We start from the raw sequence: 26,326 nt of genomic DNA, 5'->3' as shown, positions 1-26,326 counted from the left end.
AACATCTTTATCTTAAGCAGTTTGCTGGTTTGTATTACCAAATCGTATTTCCACATCCCAATGGAATTAAATTTTTTTAAAATTTATAAGCTCTAAATGTATAGTAAAACTTGGAGTAAAATGAAAATTTTAATTGGAAATTAAACACATAGGTTCTGGCACTGCTAGAATGTGTAATATACAGCCTTGTTACTAATTCTTTTCTTCCTAGATTCTCTTATGTGGTTAATGCTGAATTTTTCTGAACCATTTAGTAGGTTATTTGTTTCCCCGTTGTACTTCATTTAGTCTATTATACACTAGATAATTTTGTATGATACAATAAAAAGATTTGTAATTCACTTTTTAAAGCCAACCAAACACATAATGGGGACCTTCTGTGGCTTTAATTTTTGTAGTTGTCATTTTGCTCTTGTATGCATTAACCTCTTTATATTTTAATATTTGCTAAATATTCTAAAGTCATGTTTTATATACAGGCCAGATGCTTTTACTTTAGGTCTGTTTTCTTATAGTTTGCCTTTTATGCCTGCTTTTAAGATATCTGTGATTACCAATAATAGAAAATAATTTTCTGGTTGTAGGTATTTTCCTTTTCTGACTCACCCCATCCTAACAATTATCTTTAGCTCTTTTATATCCTTTCACTGATACTCTAAGAAGTCTCTTAAAATACTTGTTCTTTTTATGTCAACAGTTGTGTTAACAAAAGGAGTAAATTGACTTTTAGAAGAATTTCCTAAATGAGAAATAAAAATGTAAAAGGCCCTTACATGTATAATATAGGTCATGAAATGCATGTTATATGGTACCAATTGCATTATATAATTTCATTATTCCTCAGACACCTTTGTGGGTTTTATAAGAAGTAGTTGTCTGCTTTGTTGCTGAGGGAGAAAGAGTGAAGAATTTGGGCAGTTTTTATTAACCTGGTAATTGTAATTCAGGACACTTTTTATGTAAATTTCACCTTTTAGAGCAAAGGTGAAATGTCAGTAAACATTTCCCCCATTATTAGAATATTACTACAGAATTATTTTTATACATTAGGTAACATGCTAGTCTGTAGTGTATTGGTAGAAACTAAGGCTTATGGATGACAACTTGATAATTGTATTCTACAGATTAAAGATTCTCTTTTTGCCAGTTTTTGGAAGGGCCTTTTACCATAATTTTGGTGCCTTTCTTGTATTTCCAGTTTCTGAATATTAAAGGATAGTTAAGATTCTAAAGCTCTGTTGTCCAATATAGCAGTTACTAGCCACTGAAAAATCAGGTTTTTAATCACACTGGTTACATTTCAAGTGCTTAGTAGTGATCACTGCAGGAAGTTGTACTGGACAATGCTGCTGCTCTAAAGGGTAGCTGTGCTATTATGAGTGTTTCAATACTGCTAAGTAACATCGGGTCTGACCCTTAAAAATTGCTACTTTGGGGATTGTATTGGCTTTTTATGCCTTATCGTATAACTTGTGTTACCTTGAACAGCTGGAAACAGGCTTTTTGATGTAAACTTTAGAGGATCCTTACGAGGTTAAGATAATCTTGATTTCATTCTACTTTGAGTATGTTTTCGCATTTAAAAATAAAAATATGGCCAGGTGCAGTGGCTGACGCCTATAATCCCAGAACTTTGGGAGGCCATGGTGGGCGGATCACTTGAGGTCAGGAGTTTTGAGACCAGCCTGACCAACATGGAGAAACCCCGTCTGTCCTAAAAATACAAAATTAGCAGGGGATGGCGGTGCGTGCCTGTAATTCCAGCTACTCAGGAGGCTGAGGCAGGAGAATCACTTGAACCCAGGAGGCAGGAGGTTACAGTGAGCCAAGATTGTGCCGTTGCACTCCAGCCTGGGCCACGAGCAAAACTCCATCTCAAAAAAAAAAATATATATATATATATAATATATATATTTATATATACATACATATATACACATACATGAAACATAGTCAAATTACTATTTGGTAATACATTTTTGACATGAACTTGCAGCTCCCTTGGTAAGTCTGTTGAAGAATAAATGTTTTACTACCTCAGGAAAAACATAGTTGTAATTTTATTTACATATCAAGGTTGCTATAATAAAATTCCTTTCAGAGTCATATGAATTTAATATGAAACCCTAAGATTTGAAGAGTTTCATTCTGGGGATAAATGGTGAGGCGTTTAGGTTACTTGTTTAATAAGGGCTAAGAGAGAAAAACATTCACAAGTATAATAGTTTGCTTTCTACTTGGAAAGAATTAGTTTTATTCTAGAAGTTATATTTTAGAGCCACCTGAATAGATTCGTGGCTAATTTATAGTTGGAAATTGGGGATCAGGAGTTGGGATAGTGGGTAGACACATTTTCCCCAGTATCCTCTCAGATTTTAGCCTTTTTAGAATAAAAGCCTATTATTTATGTCTAAGCGCCCTAACACTTAGATTTATAGAGACTGCTAGGAAAAGCAGAGTGTGAGAAGGTTAATGAGAGTGCTTGTCTCATGGTGTGCCTTCAAAAATTACCTTGATAATCCTACCTGACAAAACATCTTAAGGTAGGCCTAGGGGGATGTGAATTTTCACCTGAAATTATCTGCATTCTCATTTAAAGTCCCAAGAATCAAACAGACTTAAAAGATGAACATACTAAGTTTCTTAGTGTTTCATTCTCACTTTGCTTAGATTAATATTTCTAATAGGTCTTAGAAGTATTCTAATTTGTGTGATGATTTACTTAAATCGACAGCGAAATTATAGTCGAGATTCAATTTGAAAGATGCATTCTGCAGTTGTTTATTAGACTGTTTATAGATCTCTAGAAAGATATATTAACATAATAAATAGTCTAATTACAGAAAGAATTTTGTTTTCATTTAAGAAGGCATTATATCAGAATCCATACTTTCTTAAAGAAAAACCTTGAGTTAGCTAAAGGAATATTAGTTCATTAGCAAGGTAACTAAGAATTATGGAGGATTAGAGGTTCTGAAGGTAAGAAAGAATGGTGAATCCTTATGCATGAGTTATAATTATTCTCACAGTCATACAGCCTTCTCTACTAGACAGGTCTTATTCTTAAAAGAATTCTTTTATACGTGATACATAGTCTTAATAACAACTAGCCTCTACTTGTAAAAAAGAAAATCTGTAGCTGTTAGCTCTTTACTGAAGTCATGTTTGTTATGTTCATGCAGTGTCTACTTACTCTTTGTATATGAAAACAGCGAAACCTTCCATGTCAGATAAGCATTTTACAAAAATGAATATTCTTGTGAGATAACTAGGAAATATTAATAAGGTTAAGAACAACCAAGAAATGAGTTGATACAGATCAACTCAAGCTTTTAATTTTAGAACAAAAAAAGTACCAAATACTTAGGTTGATGTGTTTTTCCTTCTGTGGTTAAACCTTCCACGAATCTGACAAATTAAGAATTGGCTCCAAAGATTACTTTTTAAAAAAAAGTTTCTTCCACTTACCATAAGGTTTTAAAAGGTAGAATACGAGCTTTGAAAAGAAAAACCTAGGACTTCAGACACTTAAAAGTGTTTCAGTTGATGTTTATGGACTTCCACAGAAGTATTATAATTATAAATAGTATAATATACTTATAATAAGTAGTAAGTGTATAAACTGAAAACATGGTTTGCTTATGTATATCCTGAATATATTGTTTAAAGAAATTGGGTTCTTAAGACCACAGTGTCCACAACGGGAAGATGTTAAAGATACGCTGATGAGTAAAAGAGTGATCATAATGATTTTCTGCTTGCTTATTCAATAATTTTGCTTACTGCTTCTGAAGGTTATGCTAATGAGTAAAATGAAAACTGCTAAGGAATGTAATAACCTTTACCACAGTTAAAAAAATTTGCAGTTTACTTATAAATGGCTTTCAATCATGAAGGGTAGAGAGTTTTAAGTTCTTAATGGAACCTTCTATGATTATAGTTTGATATATATAATAGAAAATTGACTAAATTCAGTCAGATTTTGGGTTCAGTTCTGCTGCCTGTGTGATACTTTGTAATTTATCTTAATCCTCTTCTGTTTTCCAAGATTACTTTCTCTTTTTGAGTCTTCTCCCTATTTTCCAAGATTATTAGTATATAAGACTATTATTTTGTTTTTGACATGTAGCAACTAAAGATATGAGTACTTTTCAGAATTTAGGGGACTATGGTAATTTGAGATAATTATCTGTGTTTTCTTTCGTAGCCTGTGGACATCTCTACAGCAATGAGTGAACGAGCACTTGCTCAGAAAAGACTCAGTGAGAATGCATTTGACCTTGAAGCCATGAGCATGTTAAATAGAGCTCAGGAAAGGGTATGTAGCAGTTCTTTTTTTTTTAATTGTAATGTACCTTCAGCCAACTCACACCAGTGTACCAGTTTTAATGTCTAAATAAGAATTTCGCTAACTAGTTGAGTTGTAACATCATTTACCTTATTTTAAATGTCTTATTTTAGATGAAAGTGATTTGAGGCTTGATCATTTATTCAATAAATGTTTATTGTTTACTATGTGGCAGGAATTGTTTCTTGAGAGAACAAAGTAGAAAAATTTCCCTGTCTTCACGGAGTTTACAATCTGGTGTATAAAAACAACTAAGTGCCTGCAACCCTATGAATTGTGTAGGTAGCAATAGCTGCAATATTTCAGCTGAGAAAACTGAAGTAAAGAGTGGTTAAGGCCAGGCGTGGTGGCTGACGCCTGTAATCCCAGCACTTTGTGAGGCTGAGGTGGGGACAAGGAGTCAGGAGTTCGAGATCAGCCTGGCCAATGTGGTGAAACCCCCGTCTCTACTAAAAATACAAAAATTAGCTGGGCATGGTGGCACACGCCTGTAATACCAGCTACTCAGGAGGCTGAGGCAGAATTGCTTGAACCCGGGAGGCGGAGATTGCAGTGAGCCAAGATGGCGCCCCTGTATTCCAGCCTGGGCAACAGAGTGAGAGACTGTCTTGGGGAAAAAGAAAAAAAAAAAAGTGGTTACGTGATATCCATGGTCACACAACTAATCAGTGGGGGAACCTGGGATTCAGACCTAAGCAATCTGAATCTGGAGTCTGTGCTTTTAACAGTGGACAGCCTCTCTCCATTTCATTTCCTACTGTTTTATGGTAAATCAGTTAAGTACATGTTCAGACAGGAAATACGTTGCTGATAGAGCACGGTGTTTAGTAAATCTAATTTGTGTGAATGATAGCTGATTATCACAACAAATGTTGGCGACTGAAAAAAAGTGTATAGGCTTTTTTAAAAAGTTGTTTTATGGCCGGGCACAGTGGCTCACGCTTGTTATCCCAGCACTTTGAAAGGCTGAGGCGGGCGGATCACTTGAGGTAAGGAGTTCAAGACCAGCCTGACCAACATGGAGAAACCCTGTCTCGACTAAAAATACAAAATTAGCCAGCGTGGTGGCGCATGTCTGTAATCCCAACTACTTTGGAGGTTGAGGCAGGAGAATCGCTTGAACTCGGGAGGAAGAAGTTGCAGTGAGCAGACATCGTACCATTGCACTCCAGCCTGGGCAACAAGAGCGAAACTCCATCTCAAAAAAAAGTTTTATGTATTCAAGTGGACAGTTTCCTATATTTAAACTCTTTAAACCTGTGTCATGAATTTAGTCTGTATTTATAATGTCTCAAAGGAAGTAATTAAGAATTCAGGCTGTCATGACATGTACTACAGTACATTTGTATGAGATAGGTAGGAAGGGAGGGTGGGGACCCATTGCCATATGAGCTCTTCTTTGCATTTTTAGTTTATCTGTGTGACAGTTTGAAGGATATTAATAGCCGTATTTTTTAGTAGCCGTGCTTTTAGATACATTTCATAATCTTATTAATAGGATTCACTAAATGTTGTCAAACTGCTTTAGAAAGTAGGCAAACATTTAATGTTAAATATGTTTTAAACGTTAAATATTTAAGTCTGCTTTTCAGCCATTTTTAGCGAATTATTACTAGTGACATTTTAAGCAGGTAATTTTATTTAGTTAACTGAGACTACTGCTTTTCTTCAGATTGATGCCTGGGCTCAGCTGAACTCTATTCCTGGCCAGTTCACAGGAAGTACAGGAGTACAAGTTTTGACACAAGAACAGTTGGCCAATACTGGTGCCCAAGCCTGGATTAAAAAGGTACACAGTATATGCACATATGAAAGTGTCGAACAAAGTTTAAATTTTTTGGAAACTTTATTAAAACTGCATGAAAAGACCAGTGACTCTAACCAAAGTTCCAAGTAAATTTGCTATGTGTATATGCTCCAGGGCGGACACTGAAGACGGACTGGATTCATGAGAAAATGGCAAATGTATAAATGTGGCTTAAGAGCCACTAATTTATAAGGTTATTTTAAAAATTGCTACTGCTGCTTTTGAAGGGGTGATTTAACTATATTTTGAACGCTAACAGCGTATCAGGTGCTGTTCAGAATATTCCACAGTTCCTGCTGGACTACTAACCTAATCATTTCAAAGCAGTGGTTCTCAAATTTTTCTTCATCATGGGATGCTTTATTACAGGTTTATTTTTGGTGGATCACTGCCCCCAAGAGCCCTCTACCACCTTAATTTTCCATTCCTCTATTCCTTTGTCCTTGCACCCCACCCGCTTCATTAGTGCCTGTGCCTTCTTGTAAGATCTCTTGGCCCCTGTTCCTTACTCCTCTTGTGACCTGTAGCCCCAGGTCCTTTTGGTTGTCAGCTGCCGGTCACAGCAAGTGGTTGGGAGGCCCTAGTATTAGCTCTGCATGTGGTGATCTTGCCATGGGACTGGAAGGCTGAGGGAGGATGGCTGGAGTGGGGTGGGCTGTGGTGAAGGGGATGGGATGGAGATTAATCTGTGGACCACCATTTAGGCCCTAGTGGCCTCTGGTGATCCACAGGCTCAATTTGAGAACCACTAATTTCATGACAAAACAGATATGTAAGACCTAAAATCAAGGGAGAGGATGGACGCCTCGTGCTACGAAGATGTAGGTGCATCTGGTTTCAGATTCTGCAGTGAGACCTGTGAACTCCACCTACGGCTGCCTCATCACTGGGGGAGTCTTAGGTGGCTAAGAAGGGCATTCTGAAGAAACGTTCTGGTGAAGGGACAAAGATTGGTTGGATGGGTGATGGGAAATTTGTTACAGGAGTACTGGCAGCATAGCAGTGCTGAAACTGGGAGGCCACGTGGTCTAATGGATTGGGAAGGTTTCTTTATCCTGTTGTACTCCTGACTCCTTGTGTGATCGTGGGCAAGTAACTCTTTGGAATTTCAAAGTTTCTGAGGTGTCTAGTGGTAATCAGTAATGTGATGGTTACCTGTAGAGAGTTGCTGAATGCCAGTGAATGAGCTGAATTTCTGAAAAATGAGACATTGATTGCTTTGGGTATTTTAATCTTGTAACATTTATTTCAATTTTGATAGCTTTATCTTTGTTGATCTTACTAACAAATTAATATGAAACATCATGTATACTCACTATGCCTGCCTTTTTTCGGAAGTAGTTGCACTGATGTGTATAGTGAGTACACAGTTAGATTCATTAAGAAATTACAATTTCTGTAGTTTGCTGAGAGTTGGTGTTAGAATAAAGGTGAAAATATATATAGAAAAATATTTTAAAGATTGGATTAATCTTGGACTTCTGTATTATAGTTAACTATGAAAGTGATTTATATACTATTAAAAAAATGTCTTACATCTTGGGAAGAACTATAAATGTACATCTGTTTCTTTAGTTTTAATTCTTTAATACTATTTAGTCTTGAAGCTAAGTACTCAGCCAATATTTCAGGAAGTTAGAAATAAAGCTTATGGGTGTTAAAATAGGCACATAATACAGGCAATGTACACTACTAGGTAGAAACTTCTGAATGTGCTTCCATTACAAAATTTTGGTCTTTATCTAATGATGTGCTGATGCATAATGTTTGTATACTTCTAAATATGTTAATACCTTAAATAACTTTTAAAAAGTGAATCTTTTACTGACTCAGTTGGTTTTCCCCTAAAACCAATTTTTTCTGGTATTTGCAGTCTTGTAGGCAGTTAACAGACTTTAAGTAAATAATTTTAAAATTTTAGTAGCACCTTTAAAAAAGACTTTGACTTCAATATTTTATGTAAGATATACTTTGGGAAGCAAATCATTTTGATAAACTATGCAATAAAGATATGTTCATCAGACCAAATTATAGTTAAAAGTAGCACTTAATAGGAAAAGATTCATTTGTATAGAATTACTGAAGAATATTTGATGCTAGTATCAACTAAAAAAGAAACTTTTTAAAATTAAACATGGACCACAACATGTAGAAGTCATTAGGCAGCTGAAAATTAAGCATGTATCATTCTTGTTAAATATCACAAAGATTGTCTACTCATTAAATGTTTAGTTGTGTTTAGAAAACCTGTCAAACGATCATTTTGGCTCTTCTTTAGTGTAGTCCAGCATCCACCTGTGTGTTAAAAAACACATGGAATACCAGCATCCTCTGTGTTCTTTTTAGTTTGTTGCAGTATATTTTTAGATTTTAAAAAAAGCAAAGTTTTATCAGTATTCTCATTAATCAGTAAAACACTTAAAATAGTTGGTTTAAAAGAACTTTTATTTCTGGAATGGAATGATTTGGATGTGACCTGATAAGTAGAGTTTATTATTGTTGTCTCATTAAATTAATCAGCTTTTTCACACTGGGGTAAAGAAACAGATGACGATACTAGGGAATGGAAACAAAATTGGAAACCTGGGTTATCTGGGGATTTATATTGTACTCTGCACAGTTGCCCTTTTTTTTAGGAGTGTTCCCTGGAAAAGAGGGACGGATGAACCTGGAAGTAAGTAAAAGACATTCTAGGTGTGTAGCATCAAGGCAGTTAATATCCAAGCATCAGCTTTCTCTTTATACATCTACACTGCATGGCCTGCACCAAATAAGGAACTGAACCAGGGGTATGTTTTTACCTCCACAGCTGCCTCCTTCCATCAGAGCATCTTGATGAACTTAATGTCTAGTCACACGTCATTGGCATGTTTTCTCCCCAGCATTTAATTATAAAGCTGGGAAACAAAAGATGATAGTTTTACTACTGCATACAAACATTTTTTTTTTTTTTTTACATTCAGTATTAACTTATCAATATAGGAGATGTGAATACATACTATTTCCTGAGCTACCAAAGTTTTTTTACTCTCTCTGTTGATAAGTTAATGACTTTTGCTATATGTATATTTATGTATATGTTTGGTAGAGAACATAAAAACCTAAAATTTAGTAACAAGGGGAAAATAAAGCATGATCGGGAGATACATGTTTCAAATTTTTAAAAAGTGGCCATAAAGATCAACAGTAGAATTTAATACTGTTTGTTATATGTACATGGATGCCCTTTAATAAGAGGCATTGAATATTTCTTAACCTGTAAAAATAAGTGTTGATCATGCTAATGTATATACTTGTGCATCTTAGGACATTAAGTGGTTTGCTGCTTTGATGGAAATTATGGTTCAGTGGGTTGGATACAAGAGAGATGATTGTTCACAGAATAACCTGTGAACTTTCACCCCTCTGTATGGAAACTTGTTTCAGGGCCAAATCCTTGTAGCTGTCTTCTTGCCCCGGTCAGTGCCAGCCGTACTATTCACAACATTGCTGCTACCGAGGCCTAGGTATGTAAACGTTTAAGGAGTTTTTTAAAAGTCTTTTAACATCAAGCTAGGTTTTAAAAGAATTCAAATTCATTTTGGCATACTTACAGGATATATTATGTGATTGTTTTCTATTTGTTACTGTGTAAATTTCAAGAGGTTTTTTTTTTTTTTTTTTTTGGCTGCTTTAGGGATTTTCTAAGTAAAATATTTATACTTGCTTTATAGTAGAATGGGGAAGAAAACTTTGGATGACAACAGTATGCTTCTTCAGTGTCTAAACTATTTCTAAGTGATTTCTGGGCTTTATTCATAAACTAGGTACACCTGGGACAATTAATATCATTGATTGTTTTAACATTGCCTTCTTTTTATTTTGCAAGCTAAGAAGAGATACCAGTGAACCTAAATAGTGGACGAAAACAGGAGTGTTCTAATTTTTTTTTTTTTTTTGAGGGGGGCACGAGGGCTACTGTTTCAAAACTGCCATTTACTTGTCTTATTTGACTTCTAAAATACTATTACGTTAATGTGAAAATAATCAGAACATACACACTACAGTATGTATATAGAGGAATTTACATTTAATTGCTATAACAGATCTAGAAGTAAAATAAGATTCCTCTTTTTAGAAAGTAAGCAACGAATCTGTTACCACATTCTAACTGTAAAATGGGGATATTTTACCTTTCTTTCTTTGGATAGGATCAGTTCTTAAGAGCAGCCCCGGTAACTGGAGGAATGGGAGCCGTTTTGATGAGAAAAATGGGCTGGAGAGAAGGAGAAGGATTAGGAAAAAACAAAGAAGGCAATAAGGAACCCATCCTAGTTGATTTTAAGACAGACCGAAAAGGTAATAAGTTCTTTTTTGAAATGTTTATTAACACCTCCTTTAACATTACCTCTGATACATCCTTTTGAACCCAGTGATCCTGAACTTGAAGGCATTTCTTGTTTATATACAGCTATTTGTCAGAAAAAACATTAACCCCTTTTGGGGTTCACAGAAGCAACTTTTATGTAACTATGGATAGAGACACCAGTTTGAACTTTTAAAAGGCACCTTTTGTTATGCTAGTTGCTAAATATGGAAATGTGTATATATCTAATTACTACACCTCCAAATTCAACCAGATTTCATATTTAGAAAACAGGATTTCCATTTTATTTTCTTTTGACAAAGAACCATCCTTATTTCTAGTTTGGTTTATTTTTTGTTATTTCTTATTACAATGCTGTTTAGTCTAGATTTCATAAACCCTGTTTGCTTTTTTTTTTTCCCCCAAGCTCAGTAGTTTAGTTGGGTTAGAGTATAGTAGACCAGCTGCTGACTTGTGTTACTTCTTCCTGTTGCCTGGTATTAAGGCATTTTGGAACCGTTAGCATTGACTGTATTTTCTTTTTACCTTCAGATACCTGGGCAGGACAGCACTGTGTCTTCCATGTAGCTTGTATGTAGTTGTTAAGTATTTAATCGTTCCCACAGATAATAGCTAATAGGCATCTTTTAAATAACTTCTTCCTTTGGAATAATGTAAGTGGAATCACGAGAGGCTTGCCAGCTCAGTATGATTTTTTATAGCTTGTTTAAACCTCATTTATAAAAGCTGGCAAATGTGAAACTGGGATTTATTTTCATCTTTGTAATCAAACAGTAAGTTGAAGCTAACTTCAACAGTTAATCTGTCTTAATGAATTTGGAAATGAACTAGCTCTGCACCAAATACTTTGGTGTAAGTATTGTACAATTTCAGGAAGCATTCTCCTTGGAACTGTGGGACATGGCCTGACTGTAAGCTCTCGGAGAACCACAGATTTCCCAGGATAGGTTTGGAAAAGCTTGTATTAGCACGGAATTATTTAGCAAAGGTTGAAAAATTTCCTGTAACATACAAGATGAGCACCCCACATCTGGAAACCTGAAATGCTCTAAAACAGAAAACTTTTTGAATACTGATACGATGCTCAAAGGAAATGCTCATTGGTGCATTTTGGATTTCAGCCTCTTCAGATTTGGGATGCTCGACCAGTAAATTCAATGCAAATATTTGAAAACCTGGAATCATGCGACACACTTTTGGTCCCAAGCATTTTGGATAAGGAATACTCAACCTGTATATGGAATTGGGAAAGCAGTGTTTGGGTTTAGCAATATAGCTAATCCCCTTTGTAATAAGCCTATGGAGAGGGAGGTTATGGAGAAAGGTTATGTTCATATTTTGAGAACATCTCCCATTTGTTAGGAAGGGAGAGGAGAGTTTGCTAGGAAAAAAGGGACCGATTTTATTTGGAGACAACCGCTTTTTTCACCTTTTTGGTGGCTTAAAATCCTAACCTTTTTTGGAAGAGTCTTAACTGAGGCTTATTTTTTTTGAGAGAGTAAATCTGCAGAAATCATTTGGCAATAAACTTTTTTTTTTTTTGAGATGGAGTTATGCTCGTTGCCCAGGCTGTCAATGGCGCAATCTTGACTCACTGCAACCTCCGCCTCCTGGGTTCAAGCAATTCGCCTGCCCCAGCCTCCCGAGTAGCTGGGATTACAGGCGGCTGCCACCATGCCCGGCTAATTTTTGTTTCTTTAGTAGAGACGGGGTTTCACCATGTTGGCCAGGCTGGTCTCAAACTCTTGACCTCAGGTTATCCACCCACCTCGGCCTCCCAAAGTGCTGGGATTACAGGTGTGAGCCACCGTGCCTGGCCATACTTAAATTTTGTTTTCTGTTTACATTTGGTATTTATTACAATTTCTCATACCAAGGTCTATGAATATTAAATATAAATTTATATGCTGAAAAACAGTAAAAGAAGAAAGAGAAGATTGATAAGAGAAATCAAGTGTACTAGGAATCTTGATTTTATCTGAAGGCATACATTTTGAGGTTCAGACTCCTACAGAGGAATCTTTTGTTTTAAAATGGTGCTTTGAAAGTTATTTAGTGAACAATCTTTTTTTTTTTTTTGAAGGTCTTGTTGCAGTCGGAGAAAGAGCACAAAAGAGGTCTGGGAACTTCTCTGCTGCAATGAAAGATCTGTCAGGTGAGAGCACATTTTTGAATTTCCTCTTACCCTAATCCCACCTTGAATTCATTATTTGTTGCAGAAGTTGGTGGAAATAATTTAAAACTGGATATTTTTTCCCCTGCTGCAGGCAAGCATCCTGTGTCTGCTTTGATGGAAATCTGTAATAAGAGAAGGTGGCAACCACCTGAATTTCTGTTGGTCCATGATAGTGGCCCTGATCATCGCAAACATTTTCTCTTTAGGGTAAATATGAATTTCTGCATTAATTGTATATATTTATTAATGTGATGACTTAGAGGGTGAGGGGTAAACATGATGACAGGATTAAGGTTCTGTTCATGGGTGGGGGATTTGTATTTGTAGTTAAGTGGTGGGGTTTTTAAACTGAAGGGTGCTTTCATATGACTTGTCAATGTCCTAGTTTTAAAAAAATTGGAAAAATATGGGCAAAATATAGTATACAATTTGTTATTTTCTAGTTGAATGTGGGGAATTAATTTAATACTTTTATCAGTCTTTTTCTCAATTTGGAGACCTGCTTTTAATTTGCAGTCCCTTTTCCCAAATGATTTGCTGCTTCTGGGTTGAGATTATAATTTGACTTATATAGTATGGGTTTTATATTTTTGTAAATTATTTTTCTAGCATTTAGTGAAAAAATACAAAGCTAATAGATATTAAAGTTTGATGCTGTTCTTATTGTATGTTTTTCTTGAATAGGTATTGAGAAATGGAAGCCCTTACCAGCCCAATTGTATGTTTTTCTTGAATAGGTATTGATAAATGGAAGCGCTTACCAGCCCAGCTTTGCCAGCCCTAATAAGAAGCATGCTAAAGCCACAGCAGCTACTGTGGTTCTTCAAGCAATGGGCCTTGTACCAAAGGACCTCATGGCTAATGCCACTTGCTTCAGGAGTGCCTCACGTAGATAGATTGAGGTTTTATAATAATCATTTCAGATAATTTTACTCTGCATCACAATGTATTTCCTCTTTAATGTTGTAAATATTTGGCAATTTAAGACATTGTGTAAAAAGCAATCTGTAAAAACATCTCCAGGCTTTGATTTTTGTACCATGGAAACTGTATTTAACCATACAGGGTTTTGGTATGTTTATATTGTTTACCTTAGTGATGTATTTGTTTAAGTGGCTAACATCCAAACGATTGTTTGAAGGCATCAGAGTAATCTTCAGTGTGGAATGTTAAATAACGCTTTTATACTGTATTTTGTACTATGATGTAACTCCCCTTCCTTATGGCTAGGCTACTGTAACACTTGCCTGTAATCAGTGAAGGGCTGTGCACCTTGTACTATTTCACAGTGGGTTCTGCTGGACAGATACTGGGCCAGTGTTATTGAGGTGATCAAGATCTGTTCCACAGGGCTATTGCCACCATCTCCCCTCAAAATTTTGTAGAGGTTCTAAAAAGAAAGTGGTATGTTGTGTGATGATCAGCACTAAGTCCTGCATTCCTGTTAAAGCCACTTGGGTCATAAGAAGGGAGTAAAAAATGAAGTCTGACTAGAATTCTACTATTGCAGAGGCCAAGTACATTTAGTATGGCATTGAGTTGTGATATAGTTTTACTTTGATGTGCATTTTGAATTTCAGCTACACCTAGATAGACGTAAAATGATAATTAAAATGCTGTAACCAACTTATCTAATAAAATTGGCAACCAGCCACTATTTTGTTGACTATGAGAAAGTTAAAGTTTATGTTAATTTTTAGGGTCTGATAGAATATTTCATGTGTATTACAGTGGTATTCATATGCTATGTCTCTAAACTTTATTTTCAAAAGCTTAAGGCCCAAATACAAACTTCTCTGGAATAAACGTGGTGTTTTATTTTCTGGATTATGAAGTGAACAAATACTTAGATACTATTATTTCTTTACCCAATGCTTTTGATTTCTAAGCACTTTTATTTTAAAAATGTGAATTATACAATCCCCCCAACACACACACACACACACCCCCACCCCCACACCCACCCACCCTCCCACCCTATAAGCACATTAAATACTACTTTGCCATGACAGCTCAGTGTACTTCACAATTCTTAACACTATTCTATGTGGAATACAAAATGCCTTTTTATCTGAATTAACATGCATTAGAGTTTTAGTATATGTGAAAATAAAGGAATTATAAATCAGTAGGAAAGATACTAAGGTAGAAGCATCACCAATCAGCTAGCTCAGTAGATGTTACCTATATTTATTTTCTACCTTTATCAAACAAGAACCTGCTAACAGTCTTAGGTAAATGGTAAAGTAACATATTTTTGCCCTGATGCTATTAGTCACAATGCCATGAGGTAACTGCTATGTGATTTCTCATTTGCAAGGAAACATATTAATTCAGTTTCTACTCAATATACAATTAGGTTGTAGGGATACAGATAGCTCATTTGAGTTATCTGAGTTTTTCATCTTTATATCTAAAAATCTAATGTGAAAACAGTAAAAGCAGAAAACACTGATTTAAAACCTTAGATGCTACTGTAATAAAAGTTACGTTTATAAACATGTCAGTATATTCCTTCAACTTCAAGAATCTTGAATTTCCTTGCTAGAAGGCTTTTTTCCTCAAAGATTCCTTTTAGGCTTACTTTGGTGTTCAGGATCTCCAATTATAAATGTAGTCTCTCAGCACCACATTCCGTAAAGATGATTTCCCAAGTAATGGTATTTGACTAAGTTGCTCCAGAGTATTAGGGTGCAAACCACAGTTAGTAAGCTCCTTATGAACAACCTCCTGTGGAAATGTGTATATAAGTCAGTAAACAGCACATCAATGTTTAAACACAAAAGAGTTTCAAATAATTACTATGGAGATTGACAAATGTCTCATTCATGTGATTCATCCTATCAACAGAAGTTGGTCCTAAGAATTTTTGTAGTGACAAAATCCCAAAACATTAATGGTTATAAGTCTAGCCAACTGAGATGCATGAGATAATTTTAAAGGTCTTAATTATTCTAGCTCTAAAAACCTTAAGTATGTTCAAAATTAAAGGCAAATACGGTTAAATAAATACCCACAGTGAATCATGTTTCCTTAAACTATAAAGGAATCAGGTACTATTGAGTTTTGGATCCAAGAGGAAATGAAAATAAAAGTTGTACCTTTTTGAAATGGGAAGTTCTTCAGTCACTGTTAAAACTGTACTTGGACTGAGGCCGGGCACCATGGCTCAAGCCTATAATCCCAACACTTTGGGAGGCCGAGGCAGGTGAATCACCTAAAGTCAGGAGTTAAAGACCAGCCTGGCCAACATGGTGAAACCCTGTCTCTAATAAAGATACAAAATATACCCGGATGTGGTGGCACATGCCTGTAATCCCAGCTACTTGGGAGGCTGAGGCAGAACTGTTTGAACCCAGGAGGCTGAGGTTGCAGCGAGCCGAGATGGCGCAGCTGCACTCCAGCCTGGGCAACAGCAAGATACCGTCTCAAAAAAAAAAAAGAAAGAAAATTGTACTTGGACTGAATTCATGAAAGCTACCTCACAAAAACAACTTACAGACATTATTCCTTCCTCTAGTAATTCATAATTAAGTAACAGTTTAATTACTTGAAACACAAAAGTGACTCAGCATAAATGACTCACTTCCCTCCAGCTAGTTTGAGGAAACAACTGAAACAGTCTGTTTATAGGTGTCTTTCTTACCCTATCAAGTACTTTGTCCACTGGCAGGCAGATGTTAAATACAGCAGTTGGCTCGTGTGGATATAGTACTGCAGAGAAAGACCCACTCTGTGAAGATCTGAGCAGCATGGTCAGTGAATGCAGAGAATGAGGCATGATAGGACCTGTAATCTCCAAACTGAACTGGTCTCTGTATCCAGAAAGAGCTTGTGTCTTCACATTTACACTTCGTGCCTTCATGAAAATTTAAAGAAAAGGAAAATTATGATCATCTCTCAACCTTTTGTCTAGCCAAAAATATGTTCAATATATTTCCATTTGGGGTTTCCTCTCTCTAACAATTATGGAACAAAACTATTTCCCAAGACATCAAAACAATGTTACGTGAGTACAAATACTGAGTAAATTTTCAGCATCCTCTCCATATTATGAGATTTTCAGGTGAAGTATATTCCAGAGAATACCATTTTTTCATATGGTATTTTGTCTGATTTAATAATACACTGTCAATGCAGACTATTGGAAAAACAAAAATTTAAAGTCCATTCAATTTTATTACTAAGATTTAGCATGTATTTTGTATTTACATATATAATTTATTATGATTATAATCCCAGCACTTTGGAAGGCCAAGGTGGGAAGATCACTTGAGGTCAGGAGTTCAAGACCAGCCTGGCCAACATGATGAAACCTTGTCTCTATTAAAAATACAAAAAAATTAGCCAGGCATGGATGGTGGTGTGAGCCTACAGTCCCAGCTACTTGGGAAGCTGAGGCAGAAGAATCGTTTGAGCCCAGTAGGCAGAGTTTGCAGTGAGCCAAGATGAAGCCATTGCCCTCTAGCCTGGGTGACAGCAAGATTGTCTTTAAATGAATGAGTGAATGAATGAATGCAGGGCGGCCAGGTGCAGCGGCTCATGCCTGTAATCGCAGCACTTTGGGAGGCCGAGGGCAGATGATGAGGTCAGGAGTTCGAGACCAGCCTGACTAATATGGTGAAAACCCGTCTCTACTAAAAATGCAAAAAAAAAAATTAGCCAGGTGTGGTGGTGCACGCCTGTAATGACAGCTACTCAGGAGGCTGAGGCAGGAGAATTACTTGAACCCAGGAGACGGAGGTTGCAGTGAGCTGAGATCACGTCACTGCACTCTAGCTTGGGTGACAGAGATTCCATCTCCCAAAAAAAAAAAAAAAATAGGGCATGGCAGTGCACACCTGTGGTACCAGATACTTGAGAGGCTGAGGCAGGAATTTCACTTGAGCCCACATGGTTGAGGTTGCAGTGAGCTGTGCCACTGCACTACAGCAAGACCCTGTCTCCCCAGCCAAAAAAAGATAATACATGTTCATATAATTTAAAAAGAGGCCAGGAGTTCAAGACCAGCCTGGCCAATATGGTGAAACTCCGTCTATACTAAAAATACAAAAATTAGCTGGCTGTGGTGGCTCCCACCTGTAATCCCAGCTACTCAGGAGGCTGAGGCAGGAGAATCGCTTGAACCTAGGAGTCGGAGGTTGCAGTGAGCTGAGATCGCACCACTGCACTCCAGCAGGTGACAGAGTGAGACTCCCTCTTAAAACAAACAAACAAGAAAAAACAAAACAAAAAAAATAGCTAGGGCTGGTGGTGTGTGCTTGTAATCCCAGCCACTCAAGAGGCTGAGGCATGGCACAAGAATCACTTGAACCCGGGAGGTAGGGGTTGCAGTGAGTTGAGATCACGCCACTGCACTCCATCCAGCCTAAGCAGCAGCGCAAGACTCCGTCTCAAAAAGAAAATAAAAAGGATTTCATGTAATTTACATATTTCCACGTAATTTCTTTGATGTAACTGTCTTATATAATTTTTTTTTTTTTTTGGAGACAGAGTCTCGCTCTGTCGCCAGGACTGGAGTGCAGTGGCCGGATCTCAGCTCACTGCAAGCTCCGCCTCCCGGGTTTACGCCATTCTCCTGCCTCAGCCTCCCGAGTAGCTGGGACTACAGGCACCTGCCACCTCGCCCGGCTAGTTTTTGTATTTTTTAGTAGAGACGGGGTTTCACCATGTTAGCCAGGATGGTCTCGATCTCCTGACCTCGTGATCCGCCCGTCTCGGCCTCTCAAAGTGCTGGGATTACAGGCTTGAGCCACCGTGCCCGGCCTATAATTTTTTTTTTTTTTTAATGGGAGGAAAGCAAAAGGAAAATATGTACCAAGTAAAAATGCTATGAGGTTTTTTTTTCTTGTTTTTTTAAATCAAGAATTTATCCTATCAAACAAAGTAAAGTACTTTGTATTAACAGCTAGGTTATGGAGTTTTTTATTACCTTAAGTATCTGCATTGTGGCACCTCGGAAAGCAACAGGGGACAAGAGGGTTGGAGGAAGTCCTGCCTGTGGACCTGAGGTAGCAACTAAACTCTTACAGTTAATCAAAAAATTGAGCAATGTAAAGGTGTTGATTCCTTTTACCAACACAACAGACTCAGGTCTGTGATCCATCTGTACTTCATGTTTCTCTTTACGACTGAAGATGACAATCAAGGAAATTGCAAAAGCAAATCTCACCTAATGTGTAAAGCAGTTATCTTGATTCTGAATCACCCAAGACTCCTTTCCTCCACAAAGAAATGGAAATCCCCTTGCTACCTCTCTTTACCGAATCATAAGGTATATGTTTCAATCAAAATGTTAACAATCTGAATTTGCTACAAACTGACACCTGAACCTAATTTCTTCTCTAGTCAAAACACACCTATTCTCCCACAAAGAATCACAACTGAACGTTTTGATTAAAAAAGGTTTAACAGTTCACCATTTAACCATTTATTGATACTTAGAACTTATTTAATATTACAATGGACAATTAGTTTTAATATGACCTGAAGATAATTCAAGATTACGGTCATATAAAACTGCCAATGTTAAACTTCTCACTAACGTCATTCAATGAAAATTAATTCTAATTAACAGCAACCAAAAGGATACAGCTTGATAGAAAGTATGTCTGGCTTTTTAATTTTATCTTGCACACCCATCTCTTCCAGCCAGGAAAAACTTTCCTCTTCGTCCTCATCACTGATGGCTTGCTCCCTAGGAAATTGCTACAGTTAGAGTCCCCATTTCACAAAGCTGCTCCTGTACAAATCTATCTCATGAGTCCATAAGTCAGTGGATGACATAAAGTTATTTTAATCACATACTCCCCATATCCCAAGCTTGTTCCAGATGATGTCTCCTTCTTATGGCCACTTTCTTTTATTAAAGGCAGAGAAAATTCAATACCTACATGAGGAAAAAAATGTAACTGAGTTTTCATGTAAAGTATTTACCAGGCATGCTGTACTTTTAGAGTGTACAAAATTTGAAATGTTGGTTTTTATAAATGATTAAGGCAGTAGAGTTTTCAAGCTTTCTTCACAAACCTACATACATGCATAAAATATATTTCCTTGAAAGAGGTTCGAGAGACAACACATACATGTGACACTCTTTCATCAATTACACTGTATCCCAGTTCACTTTTTGAAAAAGCACTGATTGGGCCCATTAGACAGATTTTATGACTCACTAATGGGTTTCCTCAGTTGGAAAATTATGTTATTAAAGGGGTAACTGGTACTATAGATGAATTTCTAGAAGAGTATATTCAGATGGTGACTATCTGGCCCAATATGTGTTTTATTTTAGAGATCAGAGAGGGGAACACTATGTGGAAGGAACAGTTAAAATCAGGGGTCCCTAACCCCTGGGCTGTGGACTGGTACCCACGTGTGGCCTGTTAGAAACCGGGCCGCACAGCAGGAGGTGAGCAACTGGTGAGTGAACATTACTGCCTGAGCTCCACCTCCTGTCACGTCAGTGGTCGCATTAGATTTTCATAGGGGCACGAATCCTATTGTGAACTGCGCATGTGAGGCATCTAGGTTGTGCCCTCCTTATAAGAATGATGATCTGATGTGTAACAGCTTCATGCCGAAACCATCCTCCCCACCGCCCTTGAAACTGATCCCTAGTGCCAAAAAGTTTGGGGACTGCTGGATTAAATAATTGTGGGGGAGGGAAAAAAACCTAGAAATAGAGAATATATTTCTTAATGTTGCTAATCAACTGGTAAAAGGCGTTTTAAATTCAAATACTTTTAGGCTAAAATAAGTTTACTATATAGTATAGTATTCTCACTTTAAACCTAAACTTTTACCTTCATTTCTCATAGCTTCTCTTAAACCTCGAGTTGTAGGAGATATGAGGGCTGTGATTAAGTCACTTCCAGCTAATCCTGCTGCTCGGAACAGGACAGTAAACTGATAGGTACAAACGTAGAAATAGGGGCAAAGTTTTGTCTTCAGTAAATTATACAGAGAAGTAAAGCTCACGGACCTATGAAGTAAAAACATTTTCTTATATTATTAAACATTTAATGCAATGTTTATAATTCTGTATAATTCAGTTTCATACCTGGTTTAAAACACAACACAAATATTTTAGATAATGGTTTGAATTTTTGTGGTTACGTATGACTTAGCTTTAAAGGACTGAAATTGGTTATGAGGACTCGCTGATGACTTCTCAATACTTTAACAGTGTATACCACTTAAACACTTACTTTGCCTTTAAACAAAACTTAATTGAGAATTACTTGCTGACTTTCTCTGAGCTGCTGATAAAAAAGGAAGCAGAGACAGACAAGAAGTAGCATTAAAGAATTAGGGGTGTGTGTGTGTGTGTTTTGAGACAGAGTTTCGCTCTGTCACTCAGCCTGGCAGTGGCGCAATCTGGAGTGCAGTGGCACGATCTCAGCTCACTGCAAGCTCCACTACCAGGGTTCATGCCATTCTCCTGCCTCAGCCTCCTGAGTATCTGGGACTACAGGCGCCCGCCACCATGCCCGGCTAATTTTTTTTGTATTTTTAGTAGAGACAGGGTTTCACCGTGTTAGCCAGGATGGTCTCAATCTCCTGACCTCATGATCTGCCCGCCTCGGCCTCCCAAAGTGTTGGGATTACAGGCGTGAGCCACCGCGCCCGGCCTGTCGGTCTGTATATATTTAACCAACACTTATATACATTCTACCACAATTGGGTAAAGAATGAATAACAGCTAAAAAAAAAAAAAAAAAAACTAAACAGTTTACATGTTGGTTATTAACAGGTTCAGATAAAATTCACAAGGATCTAGATACCCTTCTGCTATTAACGTATCCAGTCACAAATATGTTAGCGAATACTGCTAAAATAAAAATTCACTATTGAATTATACAAGTTTTTCTTACTAATCTTACCAGTCACTCATTAAAACATGCTGCAGGGTTGCATCATTTGACCAAGGACTTGTCTTTCCAGCCATTTTTCTATCAGCTCCAATACGAGGGAACAGTGGTAGCCAAGACAAAGCAGGGTGGAGCCAATAGATAAGGCTCTGCTGGAAGGTACAACGGAGCTCAGTGGAGAGTTTGGGATCCTAAAATCCAAAGGTTACAGTGGAGAGTTTTTGCCCATTGAGAAATACAGAATTTTTTTGAAGATAATATATACCAAACACTTAGGTCTAAGAATCTTTACTGCTTTCTATAGGAAAGCATTAATAACTGTTATAGGAATGAAAACACAATTTATCCTTATTTGGGCCAGATGTAATGTTAAACCACAGTATCAGAACATTTAAACATAGATGGGAACATCTGCCTGTTTCTACCATCCTTAAGGACAATTCACTACCTTTTTTATCATGAGGAATAGGGGTGGGCATGTGTGTGTAGGTAACACTATGTCCAGCCCTCTCTCCAAAATGCTGTTTTATAAGTAGCCAGTAAACACTGATATGGCAAATCACAAATCATCCTAATCTATGTATTGAAAAGATGTATAATACACCAAGACCTCTTTCAGGGTAATCCTTTTTTAACCTAGTTTGGGACTTCAAAAAAATTTTTTTAAGATATAGTCTCGTGGCCGGGCGTGGTGGCTCAAGCCTGTAATCCCAGCACTTTGGGAGGCCGAGACAGGCGGATCACGACGTCAGGAGATCGAGACCATCCTGGTGAACACGGTGAAACCCCATCTCTACTAAAGAAATACAAAAAACTAGCTGGGCGAGGTGGCGGGCGCCTGTAGTCCCAGCCATTCGGGAGGCTGAGGCAGGAGAATGGCTAAACCCGAGAGGCGGAGCTTGCAGTGAGCTGAGACCCGGCCACTGCACTACAGCCTGGGCGACAGAGCGAGACTCCGTCTCAAAAAAAAAAAAAAAAATAATAATAATAGTCTCACTCTGTCACCGAGGCTAGAGTACAGTGGCGGAATCACAGCGCTCACTGCAGCCCTGACCTCCTGGGCTTAAACAATCCTCCCATCTCAGCCTCCCAAGTCGCTGGGACTACAGGCACCCACCACCATGCTCAGCTATTTTTTTATTTTTTGTAGAGAAGGGATCTCACTATATTACTCAGGCTGGTCTCAAGCAATCCTCCCACCTCAGCCTCCCAAAGTGCTGATATTACAGGCATGGGCTATTGTGCCCAGCCTCCCAGTTTTGAGTTGATGCTTTAAAACAATCAAAATGTATTTCTCTAAAACCATTCTAGAACTCACAAACTCCCAAAGATTTATAAAATTTTCCTTACACAGGTAAGAAAATCAGTAAATCCATCAGCCCTTGCAATCCCACTCAATTGCTTTTCACTTCTATTTTCTTTCTCAAAAAGCCTTAGAGAAAAATAATTTAACAATTCTTGCCTGCAACACTGATTAATTTGCAGTACAAGTATCTAAATTTATGAGCAATTACTCAATTTGACTTAAAAAAAAAAGGTATGGCCGGGCGCAGTGGCTCACACCTGTAATCCCAGCACTTTGGGAGGCCGAGACGGGCGGATCATGAGGTCAGGAGATTGAGGCCATCCTGGCTAACACGGTGAAACCCCGCCTCTACTAAAAAATACAAAAAAACTAGGAGGGCGAGGTGGTGGGTGCCTGTAGTCCCAGTTACTTGGGAGGCTGAGGCAGGAGAATGGCGTAATCCCGGGAGGTGGAGCTTGCAGTGAGCTGAGATCCGGCCACTGCACTCCAGCCTGGGCGACAGAGCGAGACTCCGTCTCAAAAACAAAAAAAAAAAAACAAAAAAGGGTATGAAAGCACCATAAGCACCATTTGGGAAAGACAAAATTTCCTAAGTCTTTGTATCTTTAAATTTCCAAAGAAAAACTTAATGGAAGGCAGTATCTCTGCTATTCTGCAAAGGAGAGCATTTCACACTTAATTTGTTACTTTAACACATAAATATTTTATTTCAGAGTTACCTGTATACTTTTAGGCAAAGTAACTTCTGTTGCCCTACAATGCTGGACAAGACCTTGAGCCTCTTCCTGTGCTTTCAAATGATCTGCCCAGGTAAAGGGTTGAGAAGAGGTGAAAAGGAGTCGGGTTTTAATACTCCAGTCCACAGGTAACTCAGTATTTTCTGAGGACGGAATATCAGACTCGGAGAACGATACGTGTGAAGTCTTTAGAAAACAAAGAATGCAAAAAATTAGTCGAGTATTAAGAAAAAACCTTCAACCTAAAGATTTTATCAGCTAACATACTCATGATCACTGAAAAGTAAAAATCATATAAACTGTATAATAAATAACACTAAAAATATATTACACACTGTAAAAAAAGTCTGAAAGGAGTCACACTAAACTTCTAACCGTGGTTATCTGTGGGAAGAGGGAATTTGTTGTTGTTGGAGGTAGGGGTTGTGGAGGGGCAGATTTCACTTTTTAGTTTTTACAGTTCTTCATGGTAGTACAGATGTTTGTATTGAAGTAGAAATATTCAAAGTGTTTAAACATTTTGGATCTGTTAAGCCTCTGAAACTGCATCCAGGGCTAACAAAGCCCATATTTAAGAAACATTTCCTGACTTCATATATTTCCCCTCAATCTGTCTGCTGTCCTTTCAGGTCAACATTCTCCACGATACAGTAATTTTTTTTTTTTTAAATTGAGACAGAGTCTCCCTCTGTCGCCTAGGCTGGAGTGAAGTGGTGTGATCTCGGCTCAGTGCCAACCTCTACCGCCTGGGTTCAACCGACTATCGTGCCTCAGCCTTCCCAGTAGCTGGGACTACAGGCATGCGCCACCACGCCTGGCTAGTTTTTTTGTATTTTTAGTCGAGACGGGGTTTTGCCATGTTGGCCAGGCTGTTCTCGAACTCCTGACCTCAGGTGATCCACCTGCCTCAGCCTCTCAAAGAGTTGGGACTACAGGCATGAACCACCGTGCCTGGCCAAGGATTCTTTTATATAACAATAAAATATGAGGGAAGGGGGAACTATCTTTGATAGACCATAAGAAGGTCACTTATTTACAAGAGAAACTGGGTCTTGGAGAACTGTTCTAGCCTGTTCCCATTAGGACAAACCGCATTTATCAAACTACACAGCACAATAGTAGCGGTTGGGGAATGGAAACGTGTGTGTGTTAGGGCAGGGGGGCAATGAGGTTCAGTGCTATGCCACAACCTGTGGAGGTGGGCCAGGAGGGCTGGCTCTGAGTGATGAGCTGGAGAAGAAAACTGCCCAAAGAAGAGTATTAAAAACTGTTAGAGGGTAAAAGAAAACCCCCACGTCTATTAGGCCTATTTTAGCACTGGCTATCTTTACAGTCATCATTACTGTATCAAACCAACTCCTTTACCTTGGCTGATGTCGTATTTTCACCCCTGATCAAGCCTCTCTGTAAAACTACTTTCCAAGCAAAATGCTTCTGAGAAGTATAAATGTAGTTTTAAAAATAGGGTCAAATCCTAGCTACGGAAAAAAAATTTATACAAATACACATTCTAATGATATTTAAAAAGTATTACCTGGGGTAATTCAGTAACAGTTGTTCTTTCAGGGAACTTCTCTTCCCATAGCAAATCATTTTCTTGATTAGAATCTAAAAACTGAGGTTAAAAATATTGTCCTTTAAATTTTAAAGGATGCTGAAGTTTGCGTTAAATATGTACAGAGCCTCACCTGGCATACACGCTTCTCAATAAATGCAAGAGCACCCAAATTCAGACGCACCCCATCCAATCTATGAGTTTCAACACTTCAGTTTTGTGCCTGAACTTTAGTATCAAAATTGAGAGGAACAAGGACCGGTGTTTCAAACAGAAAGATCCAAAAGGCTTTGCATAGGACAAATGCTAGGGAATTCTGACCCCAAGAATCCTCAGCATTCCCCCATCCCCAGAATAATTTGGAGTGCGTGAGAGAAGGGAGGCCCTGAATCACGGGGAAGCAGGGTTTGTCACCTGTCCCATCGAACAGCGTCCTTGCAAGATGGGGGTCTCAGGGTTTTTCCAGCTCTCTTCTAAATCACCTTTAAGTCCTCCAAGGGGCCCCTCACTTTCCTAGGGAACGCGTCCCGTGAGTACAGCCCGCAGCGGGGCAGCCCGCGCGGCGCGCTCTTCCCGCAAATCCGGCCTTGCCAGAGCCGCGGCTCCCAGCGCGAGGCACCCTAAAGCCACGGGCGGCCGAAGTCTTCGCGCCCATTTCCTTGCCTCCAACGCGAGGACTTTCCACCCCCGATTCACAGCTGGCTCAACCCAAGACAGAGACCCTTGGCGGCCAGGCTACAAGACACTCACCGGGCCCGGCGCCTCCGGCTGCTCGCGGGCCGGCCCGTCGGGGGGCTCCGCGGCGACCCGCGGTCGGTTGTCCAGGCGGGCGAAAGGATTCCTCCGGGCAGCCCCCGGGCCGCCGCCACCGCCTCTGCCCCCCACGGCAGGGAAAGGGCGAAGGTGCAGCCCCGCCGCCAGGGCGGCTCGGCGGGCCGCCGGCTCCGGCAGCTCACGGGGCGGCTCGGCGGCAGCTCCACGGCTCCGGGCCCTTTTCCGTCTGAGCCGCACTACCTCGGGCGGCTTTCGGAAGCTGGGTGAGTAGCAGGGAACCGATAGGGCCATGACGCGCGGCAGCTGAGGCCGGCCGGCAGCCGCGCAGAGCCTTCCCGCGCTCGCCGGGCCCGCCCCCGACGTGGCGCCGCGCCTTGCTCCAGT

At 38.7% G+C, this 26,326-nt stretch overlaps 2 protein-coding genes across 7 annotated transcripts in view; one reads left to right on the top strand and one right to left on the bottom strand.

Annotated features, from left to right (window-relative positions):
• SON (SON DNA binding protein) overlaps nucleotides 1-14,503 on the top strand; it is a 34,000-nt gene extending 19,497 nt beyond the window's left edge. Inside the window, exons 7-13 of one of the 4 annotated variants that reach the window (XR_003309754.2) lie at nucleotides 4,208-4,318; nucleotides 6,021-6,137; nucleotides 9,582-9,661; nucleotides 10,346-10,493; nucleotides 12,605-12,676; nucleotides 12,789-12,904; nucleotides 13,435-14,503. Coding sequence is in view for 2 of the 4 variants with exons in the window: in XM_023190733.3 (XP_023046501.2) it covers nucleotides 4,208-4,318; nucleotides 6,021-6,137; nucleotides 10,346-10,493; nucleotides 12,605-12,676; nucleotides 12,789-12,904; nucleotides 13,435-13,593 (723 nt within the window). In the remaining 2 variants the exon portion in view is untranslated. Of the gene's footprint in view, nucleotides 1-4,207; nucleotides 4,319-6,020; nucleotides 6,138-9,581; nucleotides 9,662-10,345; nucleotides 10,494-12,604; nucleotides 12,677-12,788; nucleotides 12,905-13,381 lie in introns of all 4 variants that reach the window. The other 3 variants (XR_003309753.2, XM_026456035.1, XM_023190733.3) reach the window with 3 other exon arrangements.
• A 79-nt stretch (nucleotides 14,504-14,582) lies between these two features.
• Nucleotides 14,583-26,310, bottom strand: DONSON (downstream neighbor of SON). Of its 3 annotated transcripts, none has more exons than XM_023190807.2 (10): nucleotides 25,919-26,310; nucleotides 25,148-25,228; nucleotides 23,596-23,799; nucleotides 21,583-21,761; nucleotides 20,503-20,681; nucleotides 19,505-19,586; nucleotides 19,290-19,394; nucleotides 18,630-18,828; nucleotides 16,344-16,556; nucleotides 14,583-15,427 (listed from the first exon to the last, which is right to left on the bottom strand). In XM_023190807.2, exons 1-10 carry the CDS (start codon nucleotides 26,231-26,233, stop codon nucleotides 15,290-15,292), a joined length of 1,695 nt encoding a protein of 564 aa, XP_023046575.2. In that variant the 5' UTR covers nucleotides 26,234-26,310; the 3' UTR covers nucleotides 14,583-15,289. The 3 variants fall into 3 exon arrangements, with proteins under 3 accessions (XP_023046575.2, XP_023046583.2, XP_023046587.2); XM_023190815.2 differs by having other exon boundaries at nucleotides 21,583-21,719; XM_023190819.2 differs by lacking the exon at nucleotides 23,596-23,799.
• Between the last annotated feature and the right edge of the window lie 16 nt (nucleotides 26,311-26,326).

This window comes from Piliocolobus tephrosceles, chromosome 19, assembly GCF_002776525.5.
Source record: "Piliocolobus tephrosceles isolate RC106 chromosome 19, ASM277652v3, whole genome shotgun sequence".
Lineage (NCBI taxonomy): Eukaryota > Metazoa > Chordata > Mammalia > Primates > Cercopithecidae > Piliocolobus > Piliocolobus tephrosceles.
Note: the sequence above shows the minus strand (reverse complement) of the source record. Positions and strands in the feature narration are given on the sequence as shown.

Excerpts from the sequence above, each read along its gene's own strand:
- DONSON (XM_023190807.2), bottom strand. The coding sequence starts at position 26,233 with ATGGCCCTATCGGTTCCCTGCTACTCACCCAGCTTCCGAAAGCCGCCC. Across the intron at positions 20,682-21,582 it reads CATGTTTTAATGAGTGACTG|GTCCGTGAGCTTTACTTCTC; the intron begins GTAAGATTAGTA and ends TTTACTTCATAG. Across the intron at positions 19,587-20,502 it reads AGAAGCTATGAGAAATGAAG|GTATTGAATTTTCTCTGCCT; the intron begins GTAAAAGTTTAG and ends TTCCTCATGTAG.